The following is a 16,210-nucleotide window of genomic DNA, read 5'->3' as shown; positions in this document are numbered from 1 at the left end:
ACAGTACTTGGCATGATGTAGATTCTCAATAAACAGTCATGGAATAAATGTAAAAAAAAAAAAGTTGTACCAATTTTTGCTCCCAGTGGTAGTACAGTAAGTCCCCTACATACAAACCTTCAAGTTGGCGAACTTTCAAAGATTCGAACATGTGTTCCATCATCATCAGGTGTGAGTGAAATTGCAGCTTGCCCTCCATCTCCTATTGCTGATGATCTTCAGCTCTACCCTCTCCCACCTCCTCTCCCTCCTCCAGTCAGTAACTCTTTTTGCCTGTTTACGTGATGTCAGCCTCTGTATGCCAGCTGTTGTACTGTACTACTGTACTCTTCTTTTTATAAAATTTTTATTATATTTTGTCTGCACCACGCGGCATGTGGGTTCTTCATTGCCTGACCAGGGATCGAACCTGTGCCCCCTGCAGTGGAAGTGCAGAGTCTTAACCACTGGACCGCCAGGGAAGTCCCATGTACTACTGTACTTTTCAAGGTACTGTACTGTAAGATTAAAAATGTTTTTTTGTGTTTGTTTTTTATGTATTATTTGCGTGAAAAGTATTATAAACCTATTACAGTACAGTACTACATAGCCGATTGTGTTAGTTGGGTACCTAGGCTAACTTTGTTGGACTTATGAACAAATTGGACTTACAAATGCACTCTCAGAATGGAACTCATTCGTATGTAGGGAACTTACTGTATATGCCAGTGTGCCCCTCCCCACACCTGTATCCAAATTGGATATCATTGAGTATTTTAAAATATTTGAAGGGATATTATTCAGTCTTTAAAATAACAATTCAGATAGATGCTTAACACCTGGGAAGATATTTATGACAGCAGTAAATGCGAAAAGCAGAATCCATCTGCACATTTGCAGGCAAAGAAAGGGAAGTAACACAGATTGCAAGTGTTTTTCCTCTCCTCTCCCACCATCCCCCAATTCTCTTTAGTTATACAGTTTTGCAATATGAGAATAAGAAAGAAATATATTCCAGAATGCAAGAGGCAGAAAAACTGGCCCGTGTCAGTTTTCAACAGGGGTAAGCCACTGTAGCAATTTTAAACCAAAAGAAATTTACTATAGAGAATAAAGAGTTAACAATCACTAGCAGGTGTATAGGCCTTTAGGAATGATTCTCAGAACAATGCCACGGAAGAGCCAGACATGGAAACAATCAGGAATCTGGGTTCACGAAACCACCTCACTAGTGGCTGAATCCAGGATCACGTGCCCATGGCGCCATGAGGGTGCAGGAAGCTGCCACCACAGATGTTGGCTCCAAGAATATGCCATCTTATCTGTCGACCAAGGATCAGGAACCCATCGCTTCATCTACTAAAAGTAAGTAGCTAGATTTAACAATACTGATGCTTCGCAGAGTTCCGCCTCCCGCTCCACTGAACTGTTTCTGACTTTGAATGTGACTGGTGGAAAGTGGAGGATGGGCCGGGCCCTAGCTGCAAGGAAGTCTGGGAAATGTAGTTTTTTATCCTTACAGCTTCTGAAGTACAGGATGGCACTCTAGGAAGAGTTTGGATCAGCTGTTAAGCAAGCCAATCTTACCAAAGACCCTTTATTTCTTTGATGGTTTGACACGGTAATAAATATGACGATTGTGAAGGATTTTCTCTGTTTGCTCTGTCTGACCTGCCCTCTTGCCTTCTCCGCCTTGCCATGTGCCCTGAGAAGATGACCTCCATGTATTGATATTACATCTCTTGGGTTATTTCTGGCTGCTGGTTGTTTTTAGCCAATGGCAAGTCATAGGAGAGGTAACCTGACTCCCTCCCTGCTGGTCTGCCATTGGTAGTGGTTGTGTCCTTTTACCTAAGACTGAAATGTCTGCTGGCGTACAGCTCTTGCTGGGTGTCAGTAACAGCACCCTCCATTTGCCTCCTTAGTTCTCAAAGTGTTGATGGCTTCTTACTGTTGCTAGGGGTTTTTAACCACCCCTTGTTTGTTCCCTTCACCCAATCTACAGATTTGCAACAGTTTCTTCATCCAACTCTCTTCAATTACTCCTTTGAATGTGCCATCTTTTCCTGCCAGGGCTGTGACTGATGTAATGACAGATAAGACATAGTTTTTATCCTAAGGTGCATATAGCTAGGTAGATGAGCTAAACACAGCCATCTATTATGGACTGAATTGTGTCCACCCAAAATTCATGTTGAAGACCCAACCCCCCATACCTCAGAATATGACTGGTTTTGGAGATGGGGCCTTTAAAGAGGAAATTAAGGTTAAATGGGTCATAAAGGTGAGGGGCTCATTCAATATGGCTGGTGTCCTTATAAGAAGAGAGTGTGACACCAGGATTCCCATGTCCAGAGAAAAGGCCAAGTGAGGGTAAAGTGAGAAGGCGACCATCTACAAACCGAGGAAAGAGGCTTCAGAAGAAATTAAACCTGCCTACATCTTGACCTCTAACTTCTAGCCTCCAGAACTGTGAAAAAATAAATCTGTTATTTAAGCCACCCAGTCTGTGGTGCTTTGTGATTGTAGCCCTAGCAAATTAATATACCATCACAAAAGCCAAAAGTGAAAAACAGAAGAGACTTGCCAATTTTGTGACTTTCAGAGGAAGGAGCTAGCACCTCTGGGTGGGGTAGTTGAGGGAAAGCCTTGTGGAATTGTTTAAGTTGGAACTTGAAGGTTGGAGAGAATAACGTTCCCTACTTCACAGTATTATGAGGATTCAGTAAGAGTAAATATAAAACACAGTGTCTCAATAACTGTTGAATAGCTTTGTAATTTATAAGGACAAAGAGCTAAACTCATAGACCCAGGTTCAGAACTATCTCCTGACTTCCTGTGGCCTACTCTTTCCAGGCTTTATCTTCTGACATTTTAAAGTTCTTAATTCTCAATACACTTGAGTTCCTTGGTCCTTAAGGCCCTCCATCTTTGGTGTCATCTCTTAACACTCAACTCTGCCTTTGTGATAGCTAGCTTCTAAGATGCTGCCAGCAATCCTTACTTCCTGGTATTCATGTCCTTGTATGTCTCCTCCCACAATGAATAGGGAGTAGACCCAGAGAAAGAAACTATCCATCCATCCATCCATCCACGTATGCTGTGTATCTATCTATGGAAATCGAGGTTTACTTTAAGGAATTGGCTCACAGAATCGTGGGGACGGCACGTTTGAAATCTGTAGGGCAGGTTGGGAGCCCGGAAATTCACACAGGATTTCTATGTTACGGTCTTGGGGCAGAATTCCTTCTTCTGTGGGAAACTTCAGTTTTTGCTTTGAAGGCCTTCAACTGATTGGATGAAGCCCATCCACACTATGGAGGGTGATCGGCTTTACCTAAACGGGTTGTATGTTAATCACATCTACACAGTATCTTCACAGCAACGTCTACACTAGTGTTTGAACAAACACACGGGCACCACAGCCTAGCCAAGTTGACACATTAACCATCATGATACCATATTGGAGAAAGTGGGCTTTTAAAACATTTATGTGATTTTTTCTTTTCTGTACCAACACATACTGAGTCCTCCAAATGCTCTGGGCACCACACACAAAATCAGAGACATGTTGAGCTACGAGTGAATCACCAACATAACCATGATTAAAAGTAATAAAATCCTGTCTAATGAATTATAGGAATAAACTTTAGGAACTTAATTTTCTTCCCAAACTTCCCAAGTATGATCTAATGACATAATGACAGAGTCAGAGCTGCAAAATGCTACAACTTATGGTACTTCTTGGGGTTTTATGAAGCACTGGAGGTGTTTGAAAACTTTCCTCGAAATGAAGAAGCCCAGCCAGCTATCATTTCCCAAGTCATGTTGGGAATGTATTTCCTGATGGTAAAGGTTGCACACAGGCCCTTCCTTATTGGCCTTTTACTCAACAAAGTGCTGGTAGCATTCGCTACATGAAGGAATAACGCACATACGCATAGGGCAACTGGGTCTCAGGAGCTTTTCCTATTTAGTTAGAGCATGACTATTATATTTAGCATGATTTAGTGGGATCTTTACTGCAGAAAATGAGTGACCCTATAGAAGTAGAACTGGGAAGCGTAGTTAACGGCAGAATTGGGTTTTTGATTTAGATAAAGACTCTAAGGAAGGGTTGGAAATAGAAATTTTATGTCCTTATTGGGTCACAGTTTCAGTATCCAAATTGACTATTTAAGGTCTTGAAACCAAATTGTTTGAAAAGTTTTATTTGGTAGCACAAAATATCTACAATTGGATCTTTACAAAAGAAGATGTGCAAGAGGGGAGAAATAAATTTATACATAAGATTTTGCTGTGGAAATTTGGAATGATTATCAACAATTGATTTAGGTTACAAGAACTCACACAAAGCCATATCTTTTCAGTAAAGGAAGCCAGAAGCTATGTTAATCCCTTGACGCAACAGTCTGTTGAAACTCACAATATGCATTATACTGATCCTAAAGAAAGATAAGTCTATGGAGGATGAACTAAATTACTTCAAGCTGTAGTGATATATAAACATATTTAGTCAGATTAAAACCAATCATCTCAACAACCCGACAAGTGATTTTTCATCAGAACAAGTCCATGATGTCTACAACATTCATTTGCACCATGGCTTTTCACCTCATAGTTGTTGGTATTTTAAATTATATACAGATTTACAGATAGCTGATGTTATTGACAATAACTGTTATCCTGGGATATGCCCCTCTCTCTCTCTGTATCCATTTGGTTTGGTCATGTTATGTCAATCCTGTTACAGACCTGACTGCTTATCTAACCATGGAAGATAAGACCTATCACAATGGCCCAAAGATAGGAATAAAAAGATCCAGTCCCCCTTGTTGTTTCTAAAATGTTTAAGGTTAGTATATTTTTAAAGGATAATTCATTCGAAATACTAACACCAATACTGTCAATGGGCCAAATAAGGAGGCACTAAGAGTATTTGGGAATATCTAAGAATTATGCCTATGGTATAGTGTACAGGCATAAAGTAGTCAACAGTTTAACAAAATATAAAAAATACTGTTTTCGCTAAAGGGGGAAAGCAGACAACTTCCCACTAAAAGAGAAAGAAAAACAAACACTGGTGTTCAATTTCCAGTTTGAATGCATTTATGACTATGAAGATTATGACCTCCGATGAATTAAATATAAAGAGTCTAGAGGGAATTATGACTTATGACATTAATGTACAAGTATGGCAGTATTTCTATATCAAATTAAACTTAGTCTATGATTAAATACAATGCTATATATACATACACACACTCATAGTACCTTTATGGAATTCTCTAAAATGCTCACAGTAGCTTATATGGTATTGATAAAAATAAAGATGAAAACATATAGAGTGTAGATAAAAACCACTTTTATAGCTTTCTAAGGTGATGCATCCTGTGGGTTAAATAGCTTAAATTATTCAAGTCTGAATTTTGAGTTTTGAAAGCAGAGCTGAGCACTAGTATTCAAACTTTCATAAAATTGTAGTTTTTCAAAATAAGGAATAAAAGGTAGAGAGCATCAAACGTGGGAGAAGAAAACTTCTGATTTATAACACAACTGTTACACAGTTAGCCAGTGGTGTTCAACCCATGCCTGGGCAAAACTCAGCTTCTTGTGGGCGATCAGGGGTATTAAAGAGTTTGATTCAAATTTTGTTTTTATAAAAGTGGGTAGTTTAAAAACTTAGTAAAAATGCACATTCTAATGTGTTACATACACTATTTTACCACACTGGAGGCTGCTTATGTATAAACTTCCACTACCAGGATAATTTACTTTTATATAAACCTGGGAATACAACTTTACCTATCTCTAGTTAAAGAATCTCCTGAAATGTGTGTTTAAACCCTATTATTATTTGTACTCACTTACATTTGCATGAAGCAAAATTCTCTTGATAGTATGCGAATAAAACAAGGCATAGAAACAGACTGGCAGCTAAGGTATCACCAACTATCTATCACCCCAATTTCACATTTGTGTTACTTAGAAATGTTATTCTTAGTAATGTTCTAAGACAAGTAAACATAAATGTGGACTCAAAATACAGTTACACTGATCAAATGGACCTTCCAGGCTTTACATATTGGGCTTACACAAGAGTTTACTTAAAAGAGATTCTAGTGCTAAAAAGTCTTTGGGAAATACTGCTCTATAAGAGACTGTCTTTTCATTTAATTTGTTAATGCAATGTTTAATAATGTGATTTCGTTTAACAAACTGCCTAATTTTCAATTCTTAAATTACTCTGCATAATGGGAAAATTTCTACAGATTTGAGTGCTGTGGGTCTTCAAAATGGTAACTTGTAAAAAATTGAGAAATTACACTAAAAAATTCATTATTGCCTTAGACTCTTCTGATAGGTAGCTTTTAAAACAAGATTTCTATTTTTGAATTAACAATATATTTATTGTTGTGTTCTAAATCTCAAAATATGTTTATCCTCCATGCAACACAATTTGGTATCTTCACACATCAACTGTGTTATGTGTTTTGACAGTTGAGGCACATTTCAATGATTTTCGACTCTATTTTGTGGTTTCATTATAAAACAGCTTACTCACAGCAAACGCAAACAATGTTTTTTTATTTAAAAATCCACCTCAAAATCCAGTTCTGGGTTTTAGTTTTTGTTTAAAAAGAAGCAAACATTTAAAACCATCCAATGTTACTTGTCTACAATTCATCTTGTTATGAACGTTTTTAGCTCATGGAGGGGACATAAACCCATTACACTGATTAGACACAGTACGGTGACCAAGGGGCCAGAAATCAGGGCACATCTGTGTACTCAGGCAACGTTAGAGGTCTGCATGGAGGGAAACATGCCTCAGCTGTGGGCTCTTCAATCTCTATGCCCCCTCCAAACACTGTTAGTAAGTCTCAAATCAGTACATAAGAGATTGTATGTAACTTAGTTAAAAACCAATCAAACCAATAACTATACCTGCTTTCTAAATTACATTGCAAAGCCAAGACAGATAAATTGTAGCCTTACTATAGATAATGTGTGGTCTTGCTATAGGACCATGTTATAGGTGAGACAGAATTATACGATACCTCTGGTGGTTTCACAAATCTGGTTGGAAGAGGTCCGTGACTATAAGACTTCATTCACATTATAGCAAGGCTCCAATATTTCTTGAATTGGGGCAGTGAATATAAATCACAGTACAAAATCCTTAATTCTTTTACTGGTAAAGCAATAGGTGCTACATATGAGAATCACTTATATAACATCTATTTTTTTTAAAAAATGCAGATATAAAATATTAATTGCATAGGGATTTAAATAGGATAAGGCCAAGAAGAATATTAAGTAAAGTTTAAAAAAAATCATAGAAAGGGCACTATGGTGTCAAAAGACAGAATTTCATTCTTAGAGTAATAAATCTGAATGACTGTCTAATTAAAAATCACAGTATGTTGCTATAACTAACAGTGAATGTCAATTGTGCCATTAATTCCAAACTGGAAACCAGCGTTAGAGGACTAACACGAATACAACTAAAGCTCACTGTCTAAACCTGATTAGTGTATTAGCACATCAGTGCCTGGTACGTACCTGATTAGTTATATAATCTACACTTTGCAAAGAACGTAAAGTTTAATACATGTTGAAAATGTGAGAGCACATCGTCACCACATGCCATCAGTGAGTTGTACGCTTACTTGATAGTGTGATTATTCACTCTTTCCAAGGTGTAAGATCCCACCTGGCAGAATCTTCACTTAATGAGCCCAAAACACTGTAATTAACAAAATATAAGAAAGTTCCACCACTGAAAACCAAATGTCCATGAACCAGAGAACAAAGTCCTGACACCAGCAGGTACATGATGCTTAGCATTTTAGAAGGCAATGAATGATGAGTCCAACTCTACTTTGTAGTTTAAGCTAACGGTTACGCCGTTAAGTTTCAGGTAGAAAGGTATATTGTGAATCTACTTCTCACGTCACGTTGTTACCCTGCAGCTGAAAGAGCAATTTCCCAGTGGAAAGTAGCTTAGTTCACGTAGCATTGTTCTTAAGAGTAGTGTGAGGAAAAACAAGAACTCCCAAAAGAATCATGTTAAGGTCCATTCGGGAATACCCAAACCAATGCTTTAAATGAAAAAGTGCATAAATACAGTAATACTACAAGTGTGTTAACTACGAAACAAATGTTTCTCTGGGAACCAAACAACAGTATTTTCCCACGTTATTTACATGTGATGAATTGTTCAGATACCACAAAGCACCATTTACACGCTCAATGGCTTGATTAAGTCTGAAAGGTCCTCTGACTTCGACTCTGTTCCGTTGAGGATCTACCTAGAGTACAAGGGTCAAGTTATCTTCGGTCAAACAGGATTTCTCCTTACAGCTCGGCCCTCTTTTGTTCAGAGACGTTAAAGCGGCGTTTTCACTTCACATTCTTGGCTGGCGTTTCAGACTCTGTGGACTGTCTCCCATCGGTCCAGGCTTCACGCGTGCTCTTCAGAGCCAGGGTCTTCTGTTGGTCAACCACGACATAGTCCACTCTCTCGTCAGCTACACTGCTGCCTGAGCCACTGCTCTTTTGCTAAAAAGCAAAGGAAAAAACCCCATAAACCTCCACAGAAAAAGCGGTGCTTCTGCGTGAACTCTAGTCTTAAAACACAGACACATATGCACTGTGAATAACTCTTGAAATTCTACTGGGTCACCAAAAAATCACATTAACTACCTCAGTTTAACAATGTTGTCTCTCTCCTAACTGTACTCTCTTTTTCCCTTAATTTTAAAATGATTATATTTAAGAATTCAAACTAATGCTCCCATAACAGATGAAACTCTTAGAAAAGAAGGAGAGCAGACCCCTGGTTCATCTTAAGAGACATAGCTTGCTTTTAGCCTTTAGCTTAAGCTTGACTTTTTCAAGTCCTGAGAACAGGTACAGGTGTTTACTTTCAGAGTTAAGAAATGTTTTTTGAAAAGAAGTATTTCAAGAATGGCAGGCTACATAAAATCCAACTAGATACTCACTAACTTAAAACAAATGTAATTATTAACGCGTTGCTGGGCTCACTAGAAATTAAGGGAAATATCCAAGGTGTGAGGGAAATGGAGGGAGCAGAGAGCTGCTAAAGGGTCAAGACGGTGTCGTCTTCAGGATGAACGTCAACTGAGCAATGCAATCAGGAGGCCTGGGTGGGAGGCATGCGGAACCCTAAACTATCCTGTTAGGATAGGGACCCTTGAAGGAAACTGAGGTAGTCCTAGGGTGGTAGCATCACCTGCTTCCTAGCAGAAGCAAATGCAAATCCTTTCTGAAGCAAATTTAGGTCTGCAGGTTTCCCACAGATATGCTTAGCAAAATAAATTCCCAATAAAAATGTATGAACACACAAGGAAACAAGCCATCAGGTGTGTGAGAAACAGTAAACACAGATTCAGACCTCCAAGGACTTCAGATATGGAAATTACTGCATAAATAGTATAAAATACGTGTATAAAATGTTTAAAGGAATTGAAAAATAAAAAATAAAAGGAATAAGATAACAAAAAAGGAGTAAGAAGCTATTCAGATCAGATAGGCATATTTGGGGAAAAAAAGCCAAGCAGAATGGCACTTCAGCAGTGAAAAATAAAATACTGAAATTAAAAATTAAACACACATGGGTTAAGCAGAAGAATTGAGAATTAGTGAACTTGGTGACAGATCTAAAGAAATTTTACAAGTAAGCAAAGAAATGATAAAATAGAAAATATGAAAGAGTGGTAAAAGATAAGAAAAACAGAATGAGAAGTTCTAACTGTCTAATCAGAAACCTAAAAGGACAGAAGAAAGAGAATAGTGGAAAAGTAATATTTAGGGAGAGAATGATTCAGACTTTTCCATAACTGACAAAAAATATGAGTCCAGAAATAAAGACTGCACAACTTCTACCAAGCAGGATAAATAAAGAAAAATCTATGTCTAGATGTCTAGACACAGTGTAGTGAACCTGCAGAACACCAAAGATATAGAAAAGATCTTAACATCAGCCAGATAGAAAAGACAGATTACCTACAAAGGAACTGCAATTAGACTGACAGCATACTTTTCACAGGAACAATGGAAGCCAGGTGACAGCAAATAGTATCTCCTATGTGTTGAGAGAAACTTACTGTCAATTAAGAATTGTGAACTCAAACTGCTCCCCCCGCAAAACCCTCAATACTCATTTTCCAGAATGAGGCAAAATAAAGACATTTCAGTTAAACAAAAACCGCAAGAATTTACCATTAACAGACTTCCATGAAAAGAACTTCTAAAGGAAGGAGGAAGGAAAATGATTAGAGAAGGAAGGTCTAAGACACAAGAAGGAATGATAAAAAAAGAAGTTGGTAAACATGTAGGAAAATGTAAATAAACATTGTCTATATAGTAAGAATATTACTACTACTAATGTCTAATTTGTGAGTGTAACAACAACAAGAACAACAAAAAACCCTAAAACTTTTGGACAAAAATACCAAGAAAGTCAGAAAAGGAGTAATTTGAGCTAACATCGGAAAGGGAGTGAAGACCATGATTAACTTTGGAACTTTAGAATTTAGTAAGTAAGCATTTCAATGGTAATCACTAAGAGAGTACAAAGTGTGTAACTTCCATACCATTAGAGATGAAAAAATAAATTTATCAGTCTAACACTTTTGTGATTTATGAAAAAGCATTAAGTAATAGTACTAAATTTAAATTAAACATACTAAGAAAATTCCCCCAAAGGAGACCCGATTCTTCAGGTTTCAAATGGGAGCTCAGTGTATTTAAAGAATGAGGTTTCACTTACCTTACGTGGTGGTGTGGATTTCCCAGAATCTAAATCTAGATCTAGGTATTCCACTTGTTTGTCTCCTTTGGGCTTGATCATTGGGCTGCTTCCTCCATCAAGACTATTACTGCCAAAAAGATTCTGAAAGTAAAATACAACAAAATCAACTGTCAAACATTCATGAGACATACTGCTTATTACCTTGCTTGCCATCTACTCAAACCTAAATATTAACTTTAAGAGGAAACAGCTTGAAGAAATGTCTCCTTAGAAAATTAAATAATCTTTTAGGATGGGGAAAAATAAGCAATATTTTAAAAATTGATTAAAACATAGCATAGGTGAACAAGCTAAAAGTAGTTTGAAAAGTAAAACTTGGTTCAGACTAAGACTGGGCCATCAAGCTACAGTTAACTGCAACAGTTCTTTCTTTCTTTCTTTTTTTTTTTTCCGGCTGTGCCGCATGGCTTAAGGAATCTTAGTTCCCTTACCAGGGATTGAACCCAGGCCCCCGGCCGTGGAAGTGCCAAGTCCTAACCACTAGACCGCCAGGGAATTCCCAGTTGGAATAGTTCTAACTCAACGCTAATAAAATGATATCTGTTCTCAATAACATTCTTTAACTATAGGTTCCTTATAGTCCATGCTTTCAAATTAAATTTTTTTTCTGCAAATGACTCTATATTTCATTCTCACATAAAAAAACCAAGCCAGACTGCACGGTGTGTGTGTGTGTGTGTAAAATTTTGTATTCAAATGTAACGACAGAGCCCATACCTGAAATTTCCCTAATTGGAAACCCCTAGAATTATTCACGGTGTTGCAGGCTATGAAAGAAACCCTTGAGTTCATATGATGTACATGTTTAATCTCAGTAAGTTGTTCTTAAAGAGAATTTCTCAGAATTGCTAGTTCAACTGTACTCTGTCTAATAATTACTAGGACTGGAAAATTTTTCATCTTCAAGTATTGTTAAAATGTGTGTCCCTACAAAAAAAGTCTATTTGCTCTTGATCTAATCTAATCTCAACTGGGAACAGCCTGTCTCTGCATTCTAGGCTTTAACCCAGTGTTTTTCCAAAACAGTTTAGAAAAACCCTAAGATTCCAAGAGTTATTATGAAGTGTTCTGTGAATTAAAAGAAAAAATATAGTAGTACTTTGTTTTTCTAAAATTCTTGAAAAAAATACATAAAATTATTGAACATACTTTTGATGTTGTCGTTAGAAACAATATATATGTCTTTAGTAATGATGTACTGTCACTTGAATTTCAGGCGTCACATTAAGGGTTCATTTCACGAACGCTTGACTTTGGATGTCTGTATAAATGAACAGGCAGTATCACCAATTCACTGTTTCATTGGACACTGTCTGCTCCATGATCACCAGTGTAGGAAACAGACTGTGCTTCAACATTTCAACGCACAGAATTTAATCTTCATTGTCCCTATAAACCAGATTTGATCCAATCCTGTTTCAACTTCTCCAAGACTAATTTTTTACCAACTTCATCAACCTGAGCATATGTTAGACCTTGTGAACTTCTATGGTACTCCACTGATACAATAAATTCCAGGAGGTGTGGGAAATATTGCTGTAACTATCACATTCATTCCTCAGGAAAAGTTGTCTGGACTAAGATGAGCCCTTGCAGTTGCTGGCATAAGATGGAAATGGCACAGCTGACTTTTCTATTGTGAATGGCAGATGGATATTTTCACTTGGGACATTTTTGCTTACTTCTAACCCTTAGGGCCTCAGTACCTTAGAAATTCACCATCTGGTGGTTATTTAGACACCTCTACTGGCAGGTAAAACTACCTTTCTGGCTTAGTGTTATACTATATAAAAGAACAATTTTATATCTTCCTTTCCTTTGACTTTCTGATTGTAACGGATTTTTTTTCTAGATTTTTCCCTTCACCTAACACCTACTCATGACAAATCATACTTTCAAACTTTCCTATTACAGGTCCTTTCCAATATTTTTATGTTTATTTACTATTTTGGGCAAAACAAAAGATTCTTTAGTATCTCAGAAAAGAATTACTTTTGTAATAAAAAAATTCATTTAACCACCTCAAGATGAAAATTGAGGGTAATAGGTACTCCAGTGCAGCACTGAGGATTTACTTAGACTCTTCCTAGAGTCTGTTTACTATAATGAAGAAAAAAATTAAGTTAATAAAAATAATACAACACTACTCATCAAATGGAAAAATTATGAATCCAGAAGTGAAAGTCAGTTAATTAAAATTGCCCTACCTTGAAACATTAGTGAAAATGTTATTGATATAGTTCGTTTGTATTCTAATTCAGGGTTGACATAAATATTTTAAATTATCTTATTCATTTTTGAACACTTTATGAATTTGATAATATTTTACAGTTAATTAGTTCAAGCATCAAATCAGGCTTTTCAAATCACTTAATTTTGTTCCCTGACAAATGGTCGTGAGAAACCTGTTTCTGCCTAAAGTCCATTAAAGATATAAATTCAATGAAAAAATTGGGCTTCACACATTGAATCTCTGAACAGAATTGTTTTAAAGAAAATAAAGTCATTAAAATGTTACTCATGCCAAATTTTGACATTAGGTATTTGCTTATCAGATGTTGCCTGGTTGTGCCCCATGATCTGTTCTCCCCTTTCCACCGGGAAGGGGATTTTTAGCCGGGCCCACTGTCCCTCGGTACAAAGCCTACGGTTTCCAGTCCCTTTCGTGTTTACGTGGCCAGAGGCTAAGTTCTGGTCAACAGTTTGTACTCAGCAGTTTCTGGGAACCTTCTCTATGAGGCAATTGGGCTGCATCCTTTGCTTCTTCTTCCTTCCCTCCATTCTGCAGCCTGGAATGTGAATCTGTTGGCTGGAGTATCATCTTGTTCTACTGAGCCTGTGATCCAGACCCAGGGGACAGCGGATTGGAGAGCAGTAAGGGGCAAGGATCCCCGAGGGCTCCTGGAACAAAAAGCTGCCACAACAACGGCGGACTGACTCTCTGGACTTCTACATAAGAAAGAAATAAACATCTGTCTTAAGTCCTTGTTATTTGCTTATTTTCTGTTACTCAGAGGGGATCCTAATGCCAACTGATAGACTTATCTACTAAAAAGCAAATAACAGAGCAAGCAGTGACTCTGGTTTGAGGGAAAGCAAAAGGAAAAGATTTTTAAAAAATTAAAATTGGCTTGTATTTTTAAACATCTGAAGTATTTTCTGGCAACTACCTGATTTCTGGGGAACATAATGCTTGCTACTATTACAAAATTCTTGGGCCTTGGGGTAATAACAGTCAGTCTAAAGTAAATCAGGTTTTAACAGGTCTTCTTTGATCTTTAAGCCTTACCTAAGGATGTATTATTGAATGATTATTAAAAACCCTCAGCATAAGATTGTTTCACCCTGAGTGCACTGACGTGGGTCTGGAGAAATGCATTATAAAATGCTTCCAGTAAAAAGTATTTTCTTGAATAGTTTCAAAAGTGAAGTACATCTTAAAAGAAATATAACTGGAAAACTTTTATGATTTTTAACTAACTTGTATCTACTTTATAGATATTAATATTACACTTTGACCCTATTGGTTTTAGACTTGATGATGCCGTTTTTCAAAAGCATTTTTATATGAAGTTTTTTTCTTTAATTTTTAAAATTTATTTTATTTTTTGGCTGCATTGGGACTTCGGTGCTGCGCGCGGGCTTTCTCTAGTTGCTGTTGTGGTGCATGGGCTTCTCATTGCGGTGGCTTCTCTTGTTGCAGAGCACGGGCTCTAGGCGCGCGAGCTTCAGTAGTTGTGGCACACGGGCTCAGTAGTTGTGGCGCACGGGCTTAGTTGCTCCGCGGCATGTGGGATCTTCCTGGACCAGGGCTCGAACCCGTGTCCCCTGCGTTGGCAGGTGGATTCTTAACCACTGTGCCACCAGGGAAGCCCCCAAAAGCATTTTTAAAAAGTTGTCTTTTATCCTTTTTCCTTAAGTAAAGAAAGATGGAAGGGTAAGGTGTATGGACTGCAAGAAAGGTCTAGTGTGAATGATTCAGAAGGGCTGCTCAGGAAGAGAGACGTTAAGAGAAGATTCTACTTACCGAGTCTTCACTGGACAGGTTTGGGTTCATGGGAACATAATTCTCTTCACTGTCATGTGAGTCGCTGCTTGAAGTCGTGCTGTGCACTGAATCCGGCCGGGGAGACATGGGAAACCTGGAGGAGCTGATTACAGAGATGACCATCGCAAACACAAATCCTGACCAAGTTTCTCAGTTTGCTTCGAAACTAAAAATGAGTGATAGTATACATTCTTCCAGAAACATTTATGCTTACAATCATTTATTGTACGCATTTATTATTATACAATTTATCACACACATTCAAATGCACAACTAATATTTATAGCTATTTGTAAAGGGATATTTTCTTTTTAAAAAAATTTTTAAATTTTTTACACAATTTTGAAAGGTTACTTTCCATTTACGGTTATTACAAAATATTGGCTCTATTCCCCGTGTTGTACAATACATCCTCGAGCCTATCTTACACCCAAGATAAGCTCCCACTTATCTTGTAGTGGAAGGTAGTTTGTACCTCCCACTTCCCCACCCTATTCCCACCCCCCAACCCCGCCACTGGTAGCCACTAGCTTGTTCTCTATGTCTTCAAGTCTGCTTCTGTAAAGGGATATTTCTGAGCATCAAAGTACCTTCTGCAGGATAAAGAAAATGTGGCACATATATACAATGGAATATTACTCAGCCATAAAAAGAAACGAAATTGAGTTATTTGTAGTGAGGTGGATGGACCTAGAGTCTGTCATACAGAGTGAAGTAAGTCAGAAAGAGAAAAACAAATACCGTATGCTAACACATATATATGGAAGCTAAAAAAAAAAAAAAAAAAAAGGTTCTGAAGAACCTAAAGGCAGGACAGGAATAAAGATGCAGACATAGAGAATGGACTTGAGGACACGGGGAGGGGGAAGGATAAGCTGGGACGAAGTGAGAGAGTGGCATGGACTTATATACACTACCAAATGTAAAACAGCTAGCTAGTGGGAAGCAGCTGCATAGCACAGGGAGCTCAGCTCGGTGCTTTGTGACCACCTACAGGGGTGCGATAGGGAGGGTGGGAGGGAGACGCAAGAGGGAGGAGATAAGGGGATATATGTATATGTATAGCTGATTCACTTTGTTATAAAGCAGAAACTAACACAGCATTGTAAAGCAATTATACTCCAATAAAGATGTTAAAAAAAACAACAACAACAAAGTACCTTCTGCAGAACAACAAAAAAAGTATTGCTAGTGATGTGGGGGATAAGTAGAAAGATATAGATAGAAAAAGGAAGATTTAAGAATTACTATTTAAAAAAACTATATATATATATATATATATATATATACACACACACACACACACACACACACATATATTCACACACACACGTACACATTCA

The 16,210-nt window shown here is 37.6% G+C and overlaps 1 protein-coding gene across 4 annotated transcripts in view; it reads right to left on the bottom strand.

Moving 5' to 3' along the window:
* Positions 1-6,548: 6,548 nt before the first annotated feature.
* The window catches only part of GAB1 (GRB2 associated binding protein 1), a 122,546-nt gene continuing 112,884 nt past the window's right edge, over positions 6,549-16,210 (bottom strand). For all 4 annotated transcript variants that reach the window (XM_059922541.1, XM_059922544.1, XM_059922542.1 and 1 more), the window contains 3 exons: positions 14,847-14,970; positions 10,778-10,900; positions 6,549-8,544 (listed from right to left, as the gene is read on the bottom strand). In XM_059922541.1, coding sequence (XP_059778524.1) covers positions 8,386-8,544; positions 10,778-10,900; positions 14,847-14,970 — 406 coding nt within the window. In that variant the 3' untranslated portion in view covers positions 6,549-8,385. The remainder of the gene's footprint in view (positions 8,545-10,777; positions 10,901-14,846; positions 14,971-16,210) is intronic.

Source organism: Balaenoptera ricei, chromosome 5 (genome assembly GCF_028023285.1).
Source record: "Balaenoptera ricei isolate mBalRic1 chromosome 5, mBalRic1.hap2, whole genome shotgun sequence".
Classification (NCBI taxonomy): domain Eukaryota; kingdom Metazoa; phylum Chordata; class Mammalia; order Artiodactyla; family Balaenopteridae; genus Balaenoptera; species Balaenoptera ricei.
Note: the sequence above shows the minus strand (reverse complement) of the source record. Positions and strands in the feature narration are given on the sequence as shown.